At 48.3% G+C, this 24,710-nt stretch overlaps 1 protein-coding gene across 3 annotated transcripts in view; it reads left to right on the forward strand.

Annotated features, from left to right (window-relative positions):
• The window catches only part of LOC144942242 (PHD finger protein 21A-like), a 45,733-nt gene that overhangs the window by 16,140 nt on the left and 4,883 nt on the right, over positions 1 to 24,710 (forward strand). The window contains exons 5-15 of one of the 3 annotated variants that reach the window (XM_078868986.1): positions 9,675 to 9,767; positions 10,605 to 10,877; positions 11,783 to 11,875; positions 12,568 to 12,729; positions 15,913 to 16,077; positions 18,012 to 18,063; positions 19,176 to 19,322; positions 20,799 to 20,821; positions 21,688 to 21,840; positions 22,773 to 22,848; positions 23,469 to 23,572. In XM_078868986.1, the coding sequence (XP_078725112.1) occupies positions 9,675 to 9,767; positions 10,605 to 10,877; positions 11,783 to 11,875; positions 12,568 to 12,729; positions 15,913 to 16,077; positions 18,012 to 18,063; positions 19,176 to 19,322; positions 20,799 to 20,821; positions 21,688 to 21,840; positions 22,773 to 22,848; positions 23,469 to 23,572 (1,341 nt within the window). The remainder of the gene's footprint in view (positions 1 to 9,674; positions 9,768 to 10,604; positions 10,878 to 11,782; positions 11,876 to 12,567; positions 12,730 to 15,912; positions 16,078 to 18,011; positions 18,064 to 19,175; positions 19,323 to 20,798; positions 20,822 to 21,687; positions 21,841 to 22,772; positions 22,849 to 23,468; positions 23,573 to 24,710) is intronic. The other 2 variants (XM_078868988.1, XM_078868987.1) reach the window with 2 other exon arrangements.

The following is a 24,710-nucleotide window of genomic DNA, read 5'->3' on the forward strand; positions in this document are numbered from 1 at the left end:
TTCCCGCACCTCCGATCAGCACCGTTGGTTACGTAACGTGCAAAAGAAGTTCACAATATATACAGACATAAATACCTCTGCCATCTGCCACACGGCCACCAGTCTCGTCCATCGGCTATCGACCCCTCTAGCGATAGTGCTCTGCCCAAGCCCAATTACCTTTCTTAAAACGTAGGGTTCTCGTAGTCAATGCAATGATCCATATTTATTTTTGGGTTAGGTCACGTGGTGGTTTCCAGTCAACATTTTTGTTATTATCCCTCCAGCATTAACCACCCAATTACTTTTTGTAACAGTCATTGTGCTGTGTCTCTGATGAGCGTTTGTTCTCTGATTAACGTATTCCTCTTATACATGTATGTGTTTGTGAACACCACTCACAGTTATTGATGTACTTCGCTTTTCCAGCCTGCACTATGTTTCTGTGGTGATGGGGTTTGCTCGCCAATTACAGATTTGTTTAGATGGGAGGCTGTTATGAATCTCGAACCCCTAACCTTGTCCTACAAATGCTCGTAGAAAACCAAAGAACCGGTCAAAAAGCAACATTTAGTTAGAGCTTCACGGTACATTCAAAGTGAAGCCCAAAAGCAAAAAACAAGTGTGAATGGTTTTGTATTCGGTGAGCCTCGTGTGTATATTCGGCCTGGAACAATTCTACCCGCCCACCGTTAAATGAATTCCCATAAATTTGGGGTTATCCGATTCAATAATCAATTATATTTTTACTTATAGCTTTCACGACTGCAGGAATGAATATTCTTTGGGTGTTTCGGTAAAGTCCTGATGACGATTGCTTGTGTTGCAATCGAAACGTCGTGATATTTTCTTATTTTTTATTCACTTACTTTTTATTATTTTATTGTTATTATTTTTTCTTCTATCTACGTGACTTTACCCAAAGACCCAAAGAATAATCAATTATTTTTAATAATAATCTTCCTTAATCCGCTGCCATGTTTGCACTGTCAAAACCGTAACGTCCCTCTCCGTTGTGCGTTTCGTCTATACCGTCGCCGCAATGTCTGGTCCCGTTTTATATGATAGTGGCTATGCATGTCCGTCAGTCTCATTTGTGTCTTGCTTACATCCATTCCATGTGTTTTTGTGTGTGTCTCGTTTGCAACGTCTAATTGTATGTTGTCTTGGTCTCTCTCTTCTTTGCATTGCATTGGTCTGTCTGTTGCCTTTGTAGACTTCTTTGTTCTTTATCAGTTGTTTCGTCTGTGCTGTTTTTGTTCTGGCCGTCTTATTTATTCTGCCTTTCTCTTGACTCCGTTTGACCTAGTAACCCAAATGTATAAATTGCATCCCATTTGCATATATTGTAAATAATCCTTTCTCACCCGCACAAATCGATACGTGTATCGCGAGTGCAGAAATAGATTTTCATCGATACCTCCCCTTACTTGCCGAGTTTGTCTTGTGCCGTCCGAAATGCAAGTTTAAACATTTCCGCTGAGAAGAGCCCTCTACCTCTGAGTAAAATCCAGAAGTGGCATTGTGCCGCCATGTTAACCTCATCTCACCGATCTAATGCGTGGATCTCTCTCGAGGGTTTTTGTCAAATTTTGGCAACAATATACTTTGAAAAGAAGCCGTATTAATTTGGGCCGGTAGTAATGCGTGTGCCTTTGTCGTTTTGCACGTGCGTGTGTATGGGGAGCGGTTGTGCAGCGGTTAGCGTGCTGCGCTACGAAGCCGGCGACACGAGTTCAACTCCCGCTCACGGCCAATGCCAGTGATAGCGATTGTCTGGGCCTCCCCTCGGTCGACTCGGCCTCAATTGAGTGCCTGGTGCGGAGTAAACATCGCCACTGGGGAGACAAAAGCAGCCGGGCGTGGTGCTGGTCACCCACCCCCTCGTGTGCTGTGCCGGCCTTGATAGGTGCTCGCTAGCAGCACTTGCCCACTATAGTCTGTTCAGGCAATACTCGGGGATGTTTGTCTTTAACGTGCGTGTGTTCGCATGGTTTTGGTATCGGTATATTTTTGTGCATTGGAATACCATGTAAAAATTGTCGGCTTCCTTATTGTGTTGGCTTAGCAGCTTGTTATTTCTATCGAGTGGGGAGTTCTCTGACTGCAGCCGTATCGCCATGCATAGTGCAGTTTGGAGCTGGCCAATGTAAATACAATGGTTGCAGTGGCTCGCCTGTATTCTAGCCAGGATTTGAGAGGTGGAATGTCAATTTCTACGAATTTATGTAATTCGCCATAGTACCGTCAATGAATATTGGAACGTTAATGCACGGTCGTGTTTTTGGGTTTGACACCCTTATGTAATACTCAAGAATGAATTTCCCTCAAATCCTAAGCTGTACTCTTTTGAAAAAGTATTGGGGGGGCCTCATTTAAGAATTTCTTTCTCTGCAAAGATTGAAATTTATCTTGAAGAAGAAGGAAAAAAATCCTACGAGCTGACATCGAAATAAAATTATTCATAAAAGTCGATGCACAGCCCCAATGACCCAGCTCTAGGGAACAAAAGAATATTCTTACACGCTCCCCTATCACTCGGCTTTCTCCCTCCCCCACTATCTCTCTAACCCCCCCACCACCAATCCACCCACCCACCTATCTCTCTCCGTACCCCCCCCTCCCCACCAAGTCTTTGGCAAGCTTGCTCATAGCAACAATCGCACGTTCAGACATGCGCCGTCGTCCACGCAGTGACACCCTCTGCCTTTTGGCGTGCGTCTAAAACTCGTTCGCCGCCCCCCCCCAAAGACGATTGCTTCTTTCAAAAGAGAGAAGCGTCGCAGCAGGTACCGAATGTGATAACCGCGCAAACATCCTCGTGCAAAATAGAAATTATCCGTCCAGGAGTCCGGAGGAAATTTTGCGAGGCCGCTTCACAAAAGCACCGCTCCTCCATCTCCCTCACTTTTTGCCTCTCGCCCGCAACCCCCTTACAGAACCTCCACCAACACCCCCCCACCCCATCAACACTAATCATAACCCACAATGCATCTACCAACAGCCCCGCACCCCCAACCCACCCGTCGCCCGGTTAACCCTATGATAACCACAACCTTCTTCCACAGAGCTTCCTGCCAGCAACCCCCCCCCTCCAGCCCACCCTCAATCCACATCGGCAAACAGCACGGCGCACGAACGGCCACAAATGCCTGCGGGCTACAGCAGAGAGGGACGTGCGTGCGTGTACACAAATGCGCGTGCACGCGCCTCATTTCTTTCCACCCCCCCCCAACCCCCACCCTCTTTTCGGCTGCTCCGCTCCCACTCGGTCCCCTTGCTTGAGCAGAGCCCCACCCCACACATCTCACTCACCCGCAGCCCTCCCCGCTCTGCCGAGCTCCTCCGCCGCCGCCACCCCTCACGCGGCTCCCCTCCCCTCGCCGTTCTCTCCACTTGCTCGCCCCCCCCGTCCCACCCCGCTCGCTCGCGCACATACTGAGCATGAGGGCAGAATGCTAATTCGCACGCGTGCGCACAACCTTGCTGATGAATGCACGTTTGAACCCCCGGCACCTGCTTCTTTTACCCCCTTCAACTCGCGCCTCCCACTAAGGAACGGCACCTCTCGCCGTCGGTCGTTCCTCGCCTCCCCTCCATCCACCTGACCCCCTCCTCCTGCCCCCCCCCCCCCAACCACTACTCTTCCTTCGGCACACGCAACGCAAACGTGACAATTCAAAGCTCTACGTTTACCGTGTGTGCTCGGTCACAGCCACTGGTCACAGGCACCCCGGGAACAATCTTTTACGAGGCCTCCTGATGGCAGGCAGGCAGGCAGATGCACTGGGCTCGTTCATACGTGTTGATCCCATGTGCCGATCTGGCGCACGCCGTACTCAAGCTCGCACCGTTTTAGCGATGGAACGTGCATCAATCGCGTGCACGCACATGATACATAGACGCACTGACGGTGCCACACGTGTGTGTTGTGTGTGTGTGCCTTATCTTGCATGGGCATAGTGACCTCATTACATACTGACACATTGGTCTCGTGAACTGGTTAAATATGTATGCAGATCTCATACAGGGTGATGTGACACGGAACAAAGACACAGATCCCCTGTGTAGCCGTCGACTTTTTGGGGCAATTGCTGTCCGCGAGCACCTAATGAAGGCCGCTACAGCACACAAGGGGGTGGGAGTGGCCAGCACCACGCCCGGCTGCCTTTGTCCCCACGTGGCAACGTTTACACATCGCACCAGGTACTAATTTGAGGCCGAGTCGACCTAGCGGAGGCCCAGGACTGGTTCACGTAATCGTCACCGATCTCGGCCGTGGGCGGCAAGCGAACTCTGGGTCGCTGGATTCGTAGCGCGGCGCGCTAACCGCTGCGCCACCGCTCCCCACGCACGCGCATGGGGGGTGAGTGGGGGGGGGCAAGTGATCTGACGCACGCGCTGGGCATTGCTTGAAGCCGCGAGCGCACGTTCACGTGGGAGCCGCGGCCCACCCCGCCCCGCGCGCACGTCTTGCCCGAATCGCGTTCGCTGTTATTTTGGCTCGTGCTCGGGCTAACTTGCTCGCGTTGCACAGTCAACGTGACATTTAGAAAGCGGCAAGGAACGTTGTTGCGAGAACAGCCTCCTCCACCCCCCTCTCTCTCTCGCATCACCTCTCACCTCCACCCGTCCCTCTTCTTCTCGTGCTCCCTCACTGTTCCCCCCCGCCCCTTGCCCCCAGCCTGTAGTTATCTTTCTCTTGTTCTGTCTCCCCCCCCCACTCCCCTTTTCTCTCGCTCCCAGTTCTCCATTAAAAAAACATAACGGCATCTCTAAACCATATGCGTGTAATTTTACCCCATTTTGATCAAGGCTTCCCCACCTCCCTCCGCCTTTCCCTCCTCCTCGTGCTCCCAACAAATTGGCAGCAGCAAATCAACCCCCGAAGCTCCGTTGGGGGTTACGCCATTGCTCTGATTTGATTTGTTATTTAGAATCCCCGATGAACGAGGGTGGGGCTTGCTTTTATCAGGTTATAGGTGAATCGGAGGGACGTTTGTAACAAAATGTTCGAGGCTGCCCACAGATTTGAATACAGTTACTCGCAGGCTGTCCCCAGATACCGCTCGGAGCTGTTAATTACAACAATCCATATTTCATTTTTAAATGCAAGACATCTGGATAGGCTAGCTTGAGAGGTTTCTCCCACCAATCTTCATCATCCCGTGATCTACCAAGTGCTGGATGAGGGCCTCTCCAAGCTCGCTGCCACCTCTCACGATCCTGGATCCTGCGATATAATAATCCACCTCGCGCCTGCCCATGAACTGATTCCATCGCTCCATCTCTTGGGTAGACGTGCCCCACCGGACGCAGCTTGTCACCTTGTCCCGCTCCCCTTCTCACGCCTATATTGGTACGTTCGTGGCAATTAGACATTTGTAACAAAAAATTTCTAACTTTTTCTTTTAGGCCTCTGTTTTGGAGAGCTCGGATGACTGCATCGATTTCTACCGAGTCAAATGCATTCTCATATACGACAGCGATGGGAACAATGGTGGTTTTAAATGAGTCGGGTTGGTTCGTGAACGTCTCTCTGCACGTGGTCGATGGTAGAGAAACCTTTCCTAAACCCTGCCTGCACCCCTGGTGGAGTTGGCCTCTAACTTGTTTTCCAATCATCTTCCTGAACAATTTTTACACGTGTGATAAGCAGGTGATGGGTGTTTAAGCCAGTTTTATCTCCTTTTTGTGAATAGAAGAACAGCTTGAGGCATCATTTAACGAATGCCATTTTTATTTTCCCCGTCAACGTTACGTGAACAAGTCTGCAAATTTAACACGTAGGCTATCGCGACCAATATCATCCGACAGCCTGATGAAGCTAGTTGCAATTACCGACGAAATGTCGTACTCGGATTGTAAATGTTGTGGCTTGGCTCTCCAACACACCGGTGTGCTGTACTAGTGACGAATTGGCATGTTCTGTTTACGTGACAAACCTTTACTAGTTGGCTGTGTCGGGTGGTGGCGGGGTTTAACGACACATTTACGAGATCTAACCCAAAAACCTCTATTATGGAAGTCTGCTAATGTTGTCCCAGTAGTTGATGATGTCTACAGTTTCACGATCCGGCCTAGGAGCGTTCCTGTGTAGCATTCAACGAAGGGCAGAGTTGACCTCTCCAAATGTGGCGCCTGGAAGCCTCCTCTTCATCAGAAAATGTTTTTATTCCTGGGTTGTTATATACTATAGAGATCTGAATACAACTCCTCCACTCATGTTTGACCATACTTCACCACGCCAGCCCTCTGCAGGTTAGTGAAGAAAACGCGCGCTGTCTTGCCTCCTGCCGAGTACCGCATGGGTGTCTATCGAGTGTTCTATGGCTACTTGTGTCTTCTTTCTCTCAGAAAGTCATACTTGTAAGTTGTTGATAACGTGCTTACATTCTGTCGCATATAGTCGACAATTCCAGAAAAGCTCCTGACATTTTTCGTCACGCATCCTTAAGATACTTCAGTGATTATAATTTGGTTTATTATTCTAAAAAGGTATCTTTAAAAGAATAACATTCTAAAGTGATTTTTTTTGCACGTTATTATGTTTTCAACCAAATGGCATTTCTTCCATCCTGTCAAATACTGCATACCTAATGTCTTCATTACCAATACAGTGCATAACGAGTTCATGTACTTAGCTGATGCTGTCTGCAGTGCCACCCCCTCCGACTCCCATCCCTGCGTGTCATGTGACCACGACAGCCACAATGCGGTGCAAGATATTTAACTTAATTCAAGTTTTGAAGAGAGACAAAAAACGAAGGCAATGTTCTGTTCTGTTTCAAGCATGTCAGCTTATTCGGCTGGATCTGAAGAGTGAAAGATGATAGCTGCGTGTGGCCAGGTCCGAATTTGAAGTGGATATTCGGTGTACTGCTTGTTTGTTTGTTTATGCATCAATCTACCCACGTGACAATCTGACCAAGTCCTGGGAGTGCGCTTCATTGTTGTACGCCTACGCTCCTCATACTCCTTTTAGCGTGTGCGAGGAGTGTTTTGCGCTTTGGGGAATCCCAGCAGGACCTTTTCTACAAGGAACTTGTGATGTGTTTTTTATCATTTCACATTTGCATTATTTAAAAAAGAAAGTCGTATTTTTTTTGCATTTTTACATTCGGTTGTGTCAGACTTCGCTCTGGGAGCGGTGTCCGAGGGACTTATTGCACCGCGCATGATTCTAGTCCCACCGTATGTCGCTAACCGTGCTGTCATTGATAAATGGGTTTGAGTGTGGTCCCTAGATCGACTCAGATGAAACTGAATGCTTGGTATTGACGCTGCCTGGTTTTTCATACCAACCTTGAAAGGTGTTCACTACCAGCACTTGCCCCGTAAATCTATCCAGGTTTAAAGGGTGCCTTTGTGAGCGCTTGGTTTCATGTGTTTTTGTTCATGTGTGAGTTGGGCGGGTGTGCATGCACACCATGGGCGCCACGGTGGCTAGGAGATTTTAACTACCTCGCCTGGTATACAGGAGGTCGTGGGTTCGATCCCGACCCTGACGCCTGCTGTATATTTTGGAGTTTGTGTGTCTCTCATCATCATCATCATCACCGTGGCGAGATGTTAACTACCTCGCCTGGTATACAGGAGGTCGTGGGTTCGATCCCGACCCTGACGCCTGCTGTATATTTGGAATTGCGGTGTCTCTCTCTCTCCCTGTGATCGCGTGGATTTTTCTCCGGGCCCTCCGGTTTTTCCCTCCACATGACGTGCGTTTCGAGTATTTGGCTGCAGTACATTTCAACATGGTGATAAGCATCCACTTCGTTGAGCTATCATTTGTGATAGCCAGGTCGCTTCTGAAGAAGAGCTACACAGCTCAGTGGGACGTTACCCAGTCAAAATAAAAAATAGTTTTGTTTCGTTCAACTCTTAAGACTGGTAGAGCATGTGGAAGGACTGCACCATGCTGTTGTTGCATGTAATCTCTACTCATTGTACACTTCACCTGATGCAAATGCAGGGTTGAGTCGTACGAGGTAAGGCCCAAATCAGGCCCAAATACCAATTGGCAATGGTGCCGTGATGCACAATAATTTATCTTATTCAGGTAATTGGAGCTGAGTCTCATCAGCCGAGTCTGTTCCGACTTCTGTCTATTCATCTGTTCAGCGTAATTGGTGGCGTCCAAATGTTGTTACGTGCACAAATGAAACGAAATGCTGTACCTCCGTTGCGGAATGGTGGCCCCAATAATGATTACATTCACGGAAATTATATTGATTTGAGGAATTGCAGACTTGTGAGCCTCTTAGCAAATGTTTTCAAATTGTTCGTGAAGGTTGGGGAACAAAATAATGGTCAATTTAAAGGCCAACTTCAACCACAAGGGAAAGCCAGTTTTGGAAAATGTCTACCATTGACGTTTAAAGAAAGACAATATGGAAAGACCATGATATGCCGCAGCTTTTGTAAGCTAAGAAAAGACCATTTGATTCCGAGGACGCTGACGCAACCATCGAAGCTTGCAGATGTGGAGGCTGCTTTATATTTGGAGTTTGCGTGTTCTCCCCGTGGCCGCGTGGATTTTTCTCCGGATCCTCCGGTTTTTCCCTCCACATTTCGAATCAACGTGCGTTTGGAGTATTTGGCTGCAATAAATTTCCGTGTGATAAGCCACTTGGTTGATCATGAAAAAGAGCTAACTCAGTGGGTCTTACTTGGTTAAAAAAATGTTTAGTTTATAGTTTAATGTGCGTGCACAAGTGGGGAATGGTAGTTTAGTGGTTAGTGTACTGCGCTATGAACACGGTTACCCGAGTTCGATTTCCGCTCACGACCAACAACAGTGGTAAATATTTGAACCGGTTCTGGCCTTCCCCTCGGTCTGTTCAGCCTTAAATGAGTTTCTGGTGCGGTGTGTAAGCATTAGCAATGGGGAGACAAAGGTGGCCGGGCGTGGTGCTGGCCACCCACCCGCATTGTGAGCCGTGCCGGCCTTCACAGGTGCTGCTCGCTAACAGCACTTGCCCCAGCGGTTTGTTAAAGGCTATACGGAGGGATCTTTGGCACCTGAATATGGCCACGTGTGTTTCTACGTAAGGCTACGTGTTACTGTGGAGGTTCCCAACCTTTGCTTGTCGTGTACCCCCATAGTCGTTGGCGTAGCTCTACCAGCACATGCATTCGATATTTTAACAATTTTTCATACTGCACAGACGCATGTGCATGTATAAGCCATAAACAAAGGGACAAAGACAAAAACCCCCCCTATAGCCTCAACAGACTGTTGAGGTAAGTGCTGTTAGCGAGCACCTACTGCAAATAAGGAAAAATAAAATAAAATTTGTATTTCTCTTCAAATTATAAATACAGAAAAGGCTCCATGGGGAATGGAGGGTTAATCAAATGTGCCGGTTATCTGAGACTTTCACGCATGGTTCACCACATTTCCCGAGTATGTAAAACTTTTACAGAAAGTAACTAAGCCAGTGTTTTAACTAATGATATAATAAACAATGTACTCTTTTTACAGAGGCACTCACCAGTCATCTTGTAGAGCATTCTAAGTTGATTGTAGAGAAGCAGTGGGGCCATTTATCTTAAAGCGACGTGGCGACCGTCTTTGTTCGATGGCTTCTACCAAAAGGCCGCTGCGACGAGGTTGACCGGCGTTCGCGTGATGGTTTATGCCCCTCGTTGTTGTGTCATGGGTTGTTGTTGTCTTTGTTGTGCTTTCTCTGTAGAAGAAGGTGGTCGAGCAATTAAGAAAGGACCTGGTGAACAAGCAGCACCAGCGGCAGCACGGAGCGAGCGGGGACGTGCAGCCGCATGCAACCGTACGCGATCACGTTCCGCCGCACGCCGTTTTCACTCGCGCCCACAATGCAATGCAGACGAGTGTGCTCGGTCACGTGCAAGTCGCACAGACGCACGCACACGCGCCTGACAACGTCGCAACCTTTCCATTGATCAAAAATCATCAAGCGATTTTAATCACCAGAATCATCTTTTCTTAAGCGGATGTCATTTTCTTGTACAAATGTTTGCTTTTCGTGCACCATTAAATGAGGAAGTGTGGAGAGATTATTGGCTGGTGTAGGAAGTGACATTTGGCAAACAAGGGAGACTAGGCACTCTGTTAGAATGGACTGAAATAATCATTACAGGACGAGTTTAGACTGTAAGAGGACGACCTATATCTCGGCATCTTCACTTGGACTCTGAACTGGCTAAGTAATTTAAAGTGAAAGAGTGGGAATCGTTTGTGAGGATTGCCACTTTCCAGATGTCAGCAAAGTCAACACATCTATACGGGCAGATTACTTCACGCCACTGTGCCGACAATCGACAACTGTTTAACTTTTTACTGTATAACCATCATTAAATAATCGGAATGGGATGCAACCTCACTGGGTGGTTATTTAAATTTTGTCAGAGCCACAGTGGGCTAAATTGACCCAGGGCTTCTCAAGATTTGGAACATTCTGCTCCACAAATTAGAGATTTGTCCAAGGTGTAGTTTTTTTAAGAGCAACTCAAAATTAAGGTTTACTGAAGTAATATTTTGCTCACTTGGGATAAATAGTGATTCGGCCCGGGGAGACGCTTTGCCTTTGTCCCGACGAGCGTTTAAACTCATGCCTTGAAGACGAACGAATGTCCCCCTTTTGCAGAAGATGGTGTCACGGCCACCTGTCGCGATCGCCATTCCGCTGGTAAAAGGCGGCTCCCACAACGCACAGCAGCAGCAGCAGCCGCCACCACGGCCGGTCGCTCCGGTCGCCCCCGTCGCCCTCCTTGCTCCGGTTGCGCCCGTCGCTCCCGTCGCGCCCGTGACCCCAGCGGCGGCGACGTCGCTAAGTAACGGGCAGAAGACCCCGCCGCGCGTCGAAGCGTCGGCGCAGACTCCTCCCGGCGTTCATGCCGCACCGCATAGGAGCAAGCAGGTGGGCACGAGCGCAGGGATGTGTTGAGTGCAAGAGCTATTCTCACTTGAGGCCGGTCTGAAATGGCGCGTGCAAACATTGATCAATTTCAGACATTTCACAACAACAAAAATGTGACTAAAACCGCCTGTCTGCTCTAAACCCAGACTGGATTTCAATTAGGCACATTTCTCTTTCTACATTTGGCAGGTGTGTGTAACCCCTTCACTCATTTATCATGTCACCCAAGGTAATTTCGTTTAAAAAAAAGTTGTGGTGAATGTATTACCTGTGTGCGCACTGCTTGGACCATGTCACCCAATTACATACAATGAATTTAAAATAATCGATCTTTACACAAACGATTTGAGGTTTGCATCATGAGCGTAAGAGTGTATCTCTAAATCAATGCTTCATTACGTACCTCATGTTAGCATATTCCTGGCGTCATTGGTAAACAGCTCCCACTGGGAGTGCTCCGTAAACCTATCCATCTACAATCGCCACACCCTCTACCATTCCCCTTCCTCACCCCTTGTTATTCGCGAGGGGCACTTGGGACGTTACGGAGGTGCTCGCGAATAGCAAATTTCACGTATAATGATATTGGCTGTAGCATCATCGTAATTTTATCACTTTATCTCATCACATGATCTCTTCACCTGAGGACGGCTGCTTGCGTTGTAGCCGAAACGTCGTGAGAATTATTTTATTATGTTTTATTTTTATTATTTCCCTTTTACGTGACTTTACCGAAAGAACCAAGAAGATGATCTCATCACTTTCTCGAATCACAGTCTCTCTCATCTCATCGCTTTCTCTCAATGCAGTCGTGTAGCGTTCCAGATGCAATTCACGAATATGAAGTTTGTGACTAACGAGGGAATGCCGTTATGTTTTTTCCCCCCCACCCCCTTGCTTCACAGGCTCAGGTCGGTACTTCCCAGGTGCCTTTGCGAATTCCACAATTCCCGGCAGTGCAGAGACTCGTGGGTAAAAGTCTTGCCATACTTCCGGAGGTAATATTTTAAATCTCACACGCACACAATGTGCGTTCATTTCATGAAGCGGTCATGACAAGGCGATTAGACGTGAGCTGGAATTGTATCGCTGTAGTTATTGACATGTGAACCTTATGGCGGTACCCCAGGGTAATAACACAGTACCCCGGCTCTCGCACAATGTCCGTGATGCAGTAATTTTTAGTCTGTTGATGGTCGACGATGCGGCAATAGACTCATCTCGACGAGCTGTACACGATGCACCGCTACGGTGCGTACGAGCGTTCAGAGTTTCAGCGCTATCGTCCTCGCTGAGTTTCGACATCGCGGAGTGGCACTGATTTCGGATTGATTGGTTCCCCAGTACACCCCTGGAAAAAATAGTATCACAGAAATAACACATTTAATTGCCTCGGCCAGTTTGTTTATTTTGTACCCCAGGGGTTACCGCCATAAGGATCATATAACCTTGGATAATCCTTTGTTATCCAATTGACAAATTATTGTTTTTAATGTGTGGGTTTGGAAGTCTTCACTGTGCTTCACACACAAGGCTTAGGAGTTGATTAAAGTGGCGTGTATCAGTCTGTAGCGTGTTAAACAAACAAAGCACGCATGAAATGTCCTGTCCAATATTTTGTCACATCCATTCTCGTGCGATCATTCACCCACCCCCTACTTTCACCAACTACCTTTTTCATGGTCCGCAGATCAGACCCAAGCCCCTGGCTTCATCCCCCAGTGCCCAGGAGAGACCGCACTGCAATGGCAAGAGCGGCAGTGGGACTCATGCGCGTGCGCTGCACGCTCACGTCGCCAACGGCACAGCTGGCACGACTATCAAGAGCGGCTCCTCTGTGGATGAGGCCAAGGTGCGGCTGTGTGTCTGTGTGTCTGTGTCACCGCTACTTAGTGGTGCATGGCGGTTGTTGTTGTTTGTTTACGGCTAGCGTAACGGTTAGCGCACTGCGTTGTGGAACCTGTCCACCCGAGTTCGATTCCCGCTCACGGCCAACACCAGTGGCTATCATCTGTACCGGTTCTGAGCCTCCCCTAGGTCGACTCGGCCTCAAATGAGTACCTGGTGCAGCGGTGTGTAATTATCGCCACTGGGGAGACAAAGGTGGTCGGGTGTGGTGCTGGCCACCCACCCCCTTGTGTACTGTTCCGGCCTTCATAGGTGTTCGCTAACAGCACTTGCCCCAACAGTCTGTTGAGGCTATAGGTGGGGGGCCTTTGTCTCTTTGTTATGGGCTTATACATGCACGTGCGTCTGTGTTCAAGTGCGTGTGTCGAATCAAAGAGTTTCACGTGAAACATTTAACGTTTTTTTATAGCAGAATATCTATTTGTACTGGAGCAAGCCGATAAGCTATAAAGCGCTTTCACAGATGTCCAGTAGGGGCACAGGGGTAGAACGTTACAACAACAAGCAGTACAAAAACACGATAGGAGCGCAAAGTATAGGAAAACTGAGGAAATCACACACACAATTCATATCAAACAAAACAAGTTCTCTTTTATCAAATAATACCCCCATGAGCTATTAGCTTATTTTTCACAAGTGACCTGGCCACAATTGAAGGCTCAACGAAGTGGCTTATCACGTGGAAATTTACGATAGTCAAATACTCGGAACGCACATTGATTCTAAATGTGGAATGGAAAAACCGGAGGACCCGGAGAAAAATCCATGTGACCCGGTGAACCCCCCCGGTTTGGGCGTTTTCGGTTAGCGCCGTGCACCGTGAACTCCCTCACTTTGGTTTCATTCCTCACCGGCCGTACTCCCTGCTTTGGTTGCATTTCTACTGTCGCTTGAAAGCGCGGCTCTGCTGGTCCCGTAGCGATATCATTTGGCATTCCAAGATCGGCTCGAGTGTGCAGATCCGCGAGGCTCTGAAATTTCGGCCGCCCCCTGCTTCATCATCCACCCGCTAATTTGTTTTGAACAAAGCCAAATGCGGGCTCGGATTAGGATAGGCTTTTTAAGGAACAACATCTTGTGTTTTTTTACTTTTCCACCATGCCACTTTTAACATAAACGTGGCCGTGGAGTTGAACTTCCCAAATACTAAAGGTGAGTAAAAAAACGTCGTCATCAATCGGAGAACGTGTCGCCGTACCCGCGCGTGATGTTACGACTGGCTCCGAGTTTCGGCCCGGGTGGAAGCGTGCAGCCTCCCCTATGAAATGCAGTGTTTTTGCGGGCCTGCTTCGAGGGCACACGCGGTGTCCAGTCGGTCCACAAGGGCTGCTGTGGAGGAGCCTGGGCCAAGTGAGAGTTGAGTTTTAGTCTGTTCAGTTTATTGAGCCAGTGGGCCAGGATTGGGCAAACTTAGCCCCCACTTTTCACCCGGGACAGCTGGAGAGAGCAGCACAGACTTAAGTGCATCTAGCCTAACATTAAGACTAAAAATAACGAATTTAAGAAATCGCAGTTCAGAAACAAACAACGTATGCAGTATTAAAAATAATAATTAAAATAAGGCTTCCAGTGAGCATGCAAAAGCAGCACTTGTGAGTGTGTCTGTCAATATCAAGAGGTGTTCTCCAATAGTTGACTATGCTGACAGTCTGTTCACAAGGTTTAAAGTTTTTTTTTATGTTACGTGTAAGATGATGTATTTAATTTAAGATGTTATGTTTCAGCAATAGTATAGTTGCACAACATGAATTACAACCACGTAGTTTTTTATTCTAATTCATGTACACCACATTGGCAATTGATTCCTGAACCAGGTTCCATCCTTTCTTTGGGTGAATTTGCTTTATATAACCTGTGATCAGTATCGACAGACTTTAGACAGTACTGCCAGCATGGCTTTTAGCCACACAAATCCATGTGGGCTCTGCCTTTAGAGGATCTGTCGAGCTAAATTAGAAGTCTCTGTGTACCTGTGTTTGTTTTGGTTAAAGCAGGACAAATGGAATTTATATACCATTTAAATGCAACATTTTAGTAATATCTTGTGTCATTAGCGGCAAAGACTGGTATTAAAAGTACATTTGGTGATATGGAGCAGGTGCAAGCAGACGTAATGTAATTATGAACAACAGGATATTATTATTATTTACTTACAGAATGTGAAACGTTGCTTTGATACCAAATTCATTTGACTGCATAAAAACAGTCTTTATAGGTGATTTTTTTTTGTTTAAATCACACGAACACTGCAGTTTAGAGGAAGCAATTCGAGACGATGTGCGTGTCGGGAAATTAGCAGAAAACTGTTGACGGGACATCCGAAGGAGAAATCGGCGCACAAGCAGGAATAGACAACCAAAGCACCTGCACAGGAGTGGAAGCGTCTGTGGCATGGACGGCCAGCAGATTGGTGACACCGTCTGGAATTCAGACGTTGGTGTGGGGGGAGCTAACAGAGGTGCCAAGTTCCATCATGTGCGGGTTAACAAGAGGCTGAGAGGAAGGCAGTGGTCACTGGGTTTTGGAGGCTCTATGGTAAGGTTCCACATGAGATCACATTGGATTAGGGTCGCAGGAGTAACTTGGGCGATTCTAATGAGCACAATATTTAATGTGTTTCTCTTTTGAATTGAAACTTTGCGACGGAGATTGAATGCGTGCCTGCGTCTGTGAACGCATGATTATGTGACCGAGTGTGCTGGCGCTAGAAAATGCGCATAAATTGGCAGCTGTGTTATTGTCAGAAGGGGTAAAGCCTTTTCTTCTTTATATATCAAACTGACAGCTGTTGTAGGAGCGTTATGCATCCCAGCAACCAGGGTTGAATATTGGCCGTGATCAACACGAGTTTTGATGAAACTGCTGATTATGTGCCATATGGTCAACATCGGAACAGCTTTTTGTGTGTTCGTTTATTGTCCTTTCCCCCGCACCTCCGATTAGCACGGTTGGCTACGTACAGTGCCAAAAAAGTTTAACATCTACACACGCACACACAGACCATGTCGCGGAGACTAAAGCAGCCAAGCATTGTACTCTGCAACTAAAGAGAGAAGATCCTTGTTTTCTGTTTTAATATGTTTCGTGGCACGCGTGCGTGTGTGTGTGTGCGCATGAATGCCCGCAGCCCACGCCGACAAGAGTGCAGGTGGCCCCAGGAAGGGGGCGGCTGGACGGCTCCTCCACCCACGGCCCGTCGCCCCATCACGGCATGAGTGCTCATGGCCGGTCGCCGCCGCCGCCGCACGGCATGGTCCATCACGCACGCTCCAGGATGTCGGACAGCGCCGAGGTGAAGCCGCAACGTCTTTGGTGGTGTATGACACATCAGGCTTGTTCGTAAAAGACGAATTCTGCATCAGTTGCAGTGGGGGGTGGCCGTGCCTTCGCATCTGCAGCTCCCACTGTGTGGAATGCCAAATTAAATGTTTTCCACTATTTAGGGAACTTTTAAAAACCTTGTTTTTTTACACGCTTTTATTTAACTCACTCTGTTGTTGTTGCATCCTCAAATCTTGTAACTAAATTTTTACCCACTTTACAATGTGGTATCGACTGCAAACTTGGTATACTTATGTCATACTGATGACAATACTATATTCTATCATTAAAAATTAAAAATATATATTTTTAAACATTCTTTTTTATACGTTATGTTTCAGCTTGGGTCTAATTGTCCACGCTCAACTGACGTTGGCTGTAATTGCCCACGGTCCCTTACATTGTGGCAAGCTTCGGGGCCACTTCCTGGAGTCATGGAGTTCTGCCATTACTAGTACATTTCATTAAAGCGTGTTTAAAAAAAAGTTATTTTTACATATTACTTATTTACTTGGGCTAGGGCTCCGTGGTGGCGAGATGTTAACGTGCCTCACCTGGTATACAGGAGGGCATGAGTTCAATCCTGACCCTGATGCCTGTATATTTGGAGTTTGCACGTCTCTTTCTCTCCCCGTGGTCACGTGGATGTTTATCCTGGTCCTCCGTTTTTTCCCTCCACATTTAGAATCAACGTCTATTTTGACTTTGGCTGCGATAAAATTCTACGCGATTAGCCACTTCGCTGAGCTATCATTTGTGGCCAGGTCACTTTTGAAAAACAGCTGCCTATCTCAATGTAATTTGCCCGTATTGAAACGGCTGTACACCGTATGGACCTGATAACTCGAATTCCCTGCACAAGAATACGGATAAACCGTATGGGTTGACAGGTATGACATTGTGTCGTCTGGCCAAAACTATTCACCATGGCATCTGGCAAGCTGTACTCGGCTGCAAAACGGGAATCCCACAACGAAATCTGTGCCTGGCTTTGTTCCCCATACTTTGGCCTGCTACAGATACATTGCCTTGTACCACGAGTTGCTAGTCGTAGTCGATGCGTGGGCTTGCGTTGTTGCGTGTACACATGCTGCACATTCATTGATATGCAGAATCAAAATATGTATTCATTATTTTTATTGTTTTATTATTGTATTATTTCCCTTCTATGTGACTTTACCGAAAGAACCCAGAATATGTATTCATGCTCGACGAATCCGATGAGCTGTAAAGCTCTTTTCCCACAGATGTCCGGTAGGGGCACGTGGTCAGAACGTTACAACGACAAACAATAAAAAAACAAAAACACGGTAGGAGTGCAAGGTATAGGGAAAGTAGGAAAATCACGAAATTGTATTTTTTATTTTACCAGATAAAGCCCACTGAGCTATTAGCTTTTTCAGAAGCAACCTGGCATGAATGTTACGTGCGTACGCATGCCTTAAGCATACACACGTAACATCCATGTGTATATGCATTCCTTACGAATACTCATACGTATGCATATGGTATGCATACATGTTGTTGGATTCGTATGTATGTATGTTGAACTTCTTCTTTCGCACAGTATATAGCCAGCCGTGCTAATTGGAGGTGTGCAGGAACACGTTGTAAAGAGGTTCAATGTTTGGCGTGTGACGCTTTGCCAAAGGACATCAGGGACTCGACCTCAATTGAGATTTTAAACGTTCCTATTTAAGAATGTTTTCTCCTTATTTTATCCTTGGCTCTTGCTTTCCTTTTACTATTATTATTATTAGAAGGATGTTAATCGCTAGGTTTTTATGATTACCTTGTTTTAATGCGCTTTGCGTACAGCGCTCTCCGATCCACGGACGAAGAGCGCTCTATATGTACGAGTCTAATTTATGATTATTTTTGATGCGCCGTGTTGATGATGTGCAGAAAGTTGCCTTCATGGTGGCTCTGGGTCTGGCCACACCTGAACATGTCGAGGGTAAGGGCTCCCAGAAAGCACGCTTGTCATTGCAGGCATGCAGCACACACGCATGCCTACACACACTCACTCACTCACTCAATCTGTAATACACACGGCACACGCGTCACGTAACCTTGTGCATGCTGTTCATGAGCATCTCGGAATCCCGCGTTCATCTCACCCCTTGATTTATTTTGGCGAATAACTTGAACTCCGCCTCAATGTGTGTGCATTGCCTCCGCCGTGGCACGCGCGTTGAGGTTTACCTCGATACTCTAATCATTACCAAGTGATATTATATAATCTTCACGTAAATACCTGTGGTTATAGTTGTATTTGAGCTCGTTCAAACGGCTGTCTTTAGTTCTTACAGAAACCCTCTATTTTACGAATGTGCATGTTTTGTATTCGGAGCAAATATATCTTGGTGCACCCCAATTTGTATGTATGTTGAACTTCTTTCGCACCGTACGTAGCCAACTGTGCTAATCAGAGGTGCGGGGGGAAGGACAACAAACTAACCACAACAAGCTGTTCTGATGTTGACCATGTGGCACATAATCAGCAATTGAAAGCACGCGATCCCGTGACCACCTTGGTTTGATGGCCAGCCAAAAGCCGCTGCGAGGATGACCAGATATGAATGCAGCAACCTGCATTCTATCCCCCCGGCCACGGCTAACACGAGGCCGTGCCCGATAACCACACTAGTCCTGGGCCTATCCTTCACTAACTTACACTGACCAGCGTGGTGAAGTATGGCCATACAGCGCAAATGACTGACGCGGAGTGGGGGAGGCCTTCTCACCCCCTTAGTGAATTGGCATAGGGCTGTAACTTATTAGAAATCCTAGTGAGCTAACTCGGTTGCTTGAGTTTGATATAACGAATGAGCAAAGCGTGCTATCTGCGTTAAAGTGCAGGTAAATGCAATAGTGTCTTGGCTTTAATTGTAGATTTCTTTCAGTTCATTGCTTTACTTACACATTTTGTCGTGAGGTGACCTGTGACGATGCTGCCAAATGCCACGCTCGACTTTCTTGAAAGATGCCCTGTATATAAAAAAAGAGAGAGACGCGCCAATTAAATAATAAATAACACGCTCACTGCGTTGTGTGCTACGTGGCCAGAGCTGCAGAGCCGGCGACAGGAGAGAAAGCGACGGACGACAGCCAACCCCCTGTACAGCGGAGCGTACTACGAGCCCGAGTGCAAGCGCGGGGCAGCCAGCTACCTGAGCAGCAGCTCCTCCGCTCACCATACAACGAGGAGGCGAGGTGTTTGTCGCAGGCAGTCACTCTGCAACACCGCCGCTTACACTGCGCAGAATCGCAACGGGTGACGGGGTGGTAACACGTGTGCGTCACGTGTGCGTCACGTATTGACATCCATTCCCATGTTTATCATCGTTCCGAAAGTAAAAATAAAGACCGTGCACAACCACACCGAAGTGAAGACACAGTCCCTCAATAAAATTGCACATTGAAATTGAACTATCGATACATGGGTCAGGATCAAAGATACAAATCGCACGTGCTAAATGTGGTTGTATCCAGCACTAATCTCCTGCTTCAAGAAATGTTTTTGAAGGAAGATTTAAGATGTTCTTTGGTGGGAAAACAAGGTGGTCCCAAAACGTCGGTGCTGCAACGGCAATACACAACCTGCCCTTGGATTTGCGTTCCGCTCTGCTCTTTAACGCATGCAATGATCGTCGGCGGTAAATGGCGCAAACGTAGTGCAGAGTGTCGCCTGCGAGTCATCAGAATCGCAGGTTCTTTGTGATGTGGAAACGTTTTTTTTCCCAGAAAGTGCTTTTAACAAATTAGAGGGTTTTTTTGGGTTAGATCGCGTAAATAAATAAATGTGTCGTTAAACCTGCCACCACCCGACACAGCCAACTAGTAAGGTTTGTCACATGAACAGAACGTGCCAATTCGTCACTAGTACAGCACACCGGTGTGTTTGAGAGCCAAGCCACAACATTTACAATCTGAGTACGATGTTTCGCCAGTAATTACAACCAGCTTCATCAGGCGACAGCCAGATTTGTGGAGAAGTCCACCTGTTTCGTTCCTTATATCGAGGCGTAGATGTGGTTACCACGCTTCTGCACTCTTGCGCAAAGTGGGGGAGGGGGGGTTTAATGTTTTTAATATAATTCATAATATGAAGTCTTACACAGCGGTACTGGTCGGTAAATGTGGGATTTTGACTTCCCTGCGATGGCCATTTCACAACTCGACAGCTTCTATTGAGCAATAACTTGCCCGAGGACTGCGGAGCGTATGGTCCTATGTAATTCGGCGGCGTTGTGAATACAACAGTGGGATACGGTATTCTTTATGTACATATTGCGTTTATATTAATGAGCGATGGAGACAATAACCGTTACACTCATACTCATCTTATTACCATACAGCAAATTTATATTTGAATTGCATGTATCGCCTAGCTGTATGTTAAAGTAATATAAGCCTTGGGGGAGCCGTATTAACTTTTTTTTAAAGAATATTTACATAAGGCAACTGTCATCTTAATTACTGCGATAACTTCAGGCTTAGAGAAAGCCCTCTGTTGCCTTCAATGTCACACATTTTTACTACACGAATGTACAAATGCGACAGTTTTTTTTCCTCTTAAATTCAGTAAATGTCGCAACTGTGGTTGAGATGAGGAGGGGGATGTGTGTCGTAAGGCATTAAACTTACATCTGTTTGTGTCTGCACGTTTTTGTTTGCGTTCTGTTCCAGTTCCTGACGACCCTACGTGGCGGGTGAGTACCGTTCATAACTCGCGAATGTCCCTGCTGTTGGATACATACAACAACCCAAGCTTAACACGTTACATATGCCGAGCTTAATACACAGCAAATGTGTGCAATGCACACACGCACAGCAAAGCCGCGTTCTTTTTTTCCAGAACATCCCGAATCGTGACGAAATTCTCTCCAACAAAGTGAATTTATCTCGGTTTCCTAGAATGATAACAGCGCATAGCAATGCTGGGCCATGCTCATGTGCTACGCGTGGGAAACTCAATTGTGTTTAGTTTGCAGTATATCTGCATGCCCATGCACACAAGCGCGTACATTGCATGCAGCGTATGTGCATTGCTTTGTCTCTGTCTCCCTATGTGCAATATGTGTGTACTCTCTTGCATGCAGGAGTACATGCCCCGTGTACATATGCGCGTGCGGGTGCTTCCGTGTATGAGCGGTCGTGCAGCGGTCGGCGTGCTGCGCTCCGAACCCGGCGACCGGAATTCGATTCCCTCTCACGGTCAACACCAGTGATAGCGATTAGCTGAGCCGGTCCTGGGCCTCCCCTAGGTTGACTAGGCCTGGAATGAGTATGTGGTGCGGTGTGTAAACATCGCCGCTGGAAAGACAAAGGCGGCCGGACGTGGTGCTGGACACTCGCCCCCTAGTGTGCCTTGCCGACCTTCATAGGTGCTCACTAACAGCACTTTCCCCGACAGTCTGTTCAGGCTATACGGGGTGTCTTTGTATTTATTTTGTATGTATAAATGTACGTAGAACCTCCGTGTGTGTTTGTGGCCAAAGGCGGACGAGCGCGAGCAGCGCCTGCCACAGCGTTCCATTTACGAGGCAACGCTGGGGGGATCTTTGTCTGTGTGCAGGCGGAGGCGGAGGAGTGCTGCTGTGTCTGCAAGCGGAGTGGGCTGCTCCTCACGTGCGACGCTTGCTCCGGCCTCTATCACCTCGAGTGCCTAGAGCCGCCCCTCAAGGCCACCCCACGCGGCGTCTGGTTCTGCCAAGAATGTCAGCAGCAGGCACGTGGCAGCCGCGGGGTGGGGGGGCGGGGGAGATGGGGGGGGGGGGGTCGGCGGGAGGTCGCGTTCCTCGAGCCTCGATCGGCTTCACTCGAAGACCGGGTTCAAGGCAACTGCTTGGGACCTAGGGGCCGCCGTACATGCCACTCGAGCCTTTGTGTGCGTGGTGGGTGGGGTCAGAGGTTCAACATTCCCATTGCGAACCGTGCATGGTGGCCCCCTTTGTGATCCGCGTGCAGAATCTCGCGTGGGTGATGGTAGTCGCGTACGAGGCGTGGACGATGATAGTCGCGTACGAGTCGGGCGTGTGCATTACCCCCACCTTGTCTAAACCGCCACCAGCTCGGCAGAGCTGAACGCGTGGACGTATCGTTGCGATGCGGTGGTCGCAGCACGCCAGTGTGTTGTTAAACATTCGTTTCCAGCCTTGCACGCTTATTCATATTGCTCTTGATTTTGTTGAAATAAGGGCAGCGAATCGTCAAGCGTTACCGATTGGAGGATCACCTATTTGACACACGCCTCATATTCAAGATGTCGTACGTGATTTCGCTCGGCACACGAATGCACGTGTGTGTAACTTGTGGGGAGCGGTGGTGTAGCGGTTAGCGCGCTGCCCTATGAACCCGGCAACCCGGGTTCGATTCCCGCTCACGGTCAACACCAGTGACGATTATCTGAATCGGTCCTTGGGCTTCTCCTCGGTCGAATCAGCCTAACATGAGTACCTGGTGCGGTGTGTAAACATCGCCACTGGGGAGACAAAGGCGGCCGGGGCGTGGTGCTGGCCGCCCACCCCCTCGTAGTGCCGTGCCGGCCTTCATAGGTGCTCGCTAACGGCGCTCGCCCCAACAGGCTGTTAATGGCTACGAGGGTGATCTTTGTCTTTGCGTGCGTGTGATGCGCGCACCTCTACGCGTGCGGCATTACAGGGCTTTAAGAAGGACGACGCCATGCTGTGGCCGGAGACCCTGGCAGTGGTGCACGCGTACATCGCGCAGAAAACCAGTGAGCTCCTGGCCACTTGCCGCCATCGCACTCGCATCGCTCGGTCTAAAATGCCACATTTCCACTTCTGCCACTGAGCCTCGTGACTTTTGGCTTTTAACAGCCGCGTCAGAGCACGCACAAACGCCGACACCGTCGGGTGTCTGTACACGTCTCCATGCGCTTGTGCTGTGTGTGTGTGTGTGCGCGCTTGTGCTGTGTGTGTGTGTATGTGCTGTGTGTGTGTATGTGCTGTGTGTGTGTGTATGTGCTGTGTGTGTGCGCTTGTGCTGTGTGTGTGCCTTCTGCTGCTGCCGCCGCTGCTGCCACGACCTCCGTTGATGCTGTTGCCGCTGCTGTTGCCGCTGCTTCTGCTGCTTCTGCTGCTTCTACCGCCGCTGCTTCTGCCGCCGCTGCTTCTGCTGCCGCTGCCGCTTTTACTGCCGCCGCCGCTTCTACTGCCGCCGCTGCTTCTACTGCCGCCGCTGCTTCTACTGCCGCTGCCGCTTCTACTGCCGCCGCTGCTTCTACTGCCACTGCCGCTTCTACTGCCGCTGCTTGTGCTACTGCCGCTGCTTCTGCTGCTTCTGCCGCTGCTGCTTCTGCTACCGCCGCCCGTGTTTCCCCGGTGCCCCGCGAAGCTAAAGAGGAGGAGCGCCGTCGCCTGCTGAAGCGCTCGGCCGAGCTGCGGTGCCAGTGCGAGGCGACGGAGGGACGCGTCTCCACCGTGGGGCTGCTCATCACGGTGCGCGCTCCCACGAGCTCCCCGCGGCGCACACAAAGACAAAGATCCCCCGTGTAGCCTGAACAGATTGTTGGGGAAAGTGCTGTTAGCGAGCACCTGTGAAGGCCGGCACGGCACACGAGAGGGGGTGGGTTGGCCAGCACCGCGCCCGGCCGCCTTTGTAGATGTTCTATAAATGAATATTGCGATGCGTTTCCACGATGTTGTCGTCTCATCCTGTTTCTTTTTCCTCCAGCCCTTGGATTCCCTCGCATCTCCCTCATGTCACGTTTTCAATCTCTCACTCTTGCCCCCTTGTCCTCTTTCATCCCTCATCAAAAAGCTTTAGAAGTTGTTCATGCCTCTTCACAAATCCTCAAAAATATCAGAATCTTTATTTCGACTGCAAGAGGAATCCCAGGAGCTATAAAGCTCTTTTTCCCCCCCCGATGTCCAGTAGGGGTGGGTCATGAAGTTACGACAACAAACGATACACTCAGCCTCAAATGAGTTCCCGGTGCAGCGGTGTGTAAACATCGCCACTGGGGAGACAAAGGTGGTCGGGCGTGGGGCTGGCCACCCACCCCCTGTGTACTGTTCCGGCCTTCATGAGTGCTCGCTAACAGCACTTGCCCCAACAGTCTGAGGCTATAGGGGGGGGTCTTTGTCTCTTTGTTTATGGCTATTACATGCACATGCGTCTGTGTTCAAGTGCGTGTATCGAGTTAAAGAGTTTCACGTGAAACATTTTTTTATCAGAATATCTATTTGTACTGGAGCAATCCGATAAGCTATAAAGCTCTTTCACAGATGTCAGTTAGGGGGCGGGCCAAAAGTTACGACAACAAACAGTACAAAAACACGATAGGAATGCAAGATTTAGGAAAGGTAAACTAATCACAAAAAATGTATATTTTTAATTTACCAAATTTAGCCCGCTGAGCTATTAGCTTCTTTTTTAGAAGCAATTTGGCGACGAGTTATAGTGGCTTATTAGTTGGAAATTTATTGCGGCCAAATGGTATATGTAATCTAAACGCATGTTTCTAAATGTGGAGGGAAAAAAAACGGAGCACCCGGATGAAAAAAAAAATCCACGCGACCACGGAGTGAACCCTCGCCACTTAAAATATTCACCAGTGTTGAAACCCCCATCGCT

Source organism: Lampetra fluviatilis, chromosome 27 (genome assembly GCF_964198595.1).
Source record: "Lampetra fluviatilis chromosome 27, kcLamFluv1.1, whole genome shotgun sequence".
Taxonomy (NCBI): domain Eukaryota; kingdom Metazoa; phylum Chordata; class Hyperoartia; order Petromyzontiformes; family Petromyzontidae; genus Lampetra; species Lampetra fluviatilis.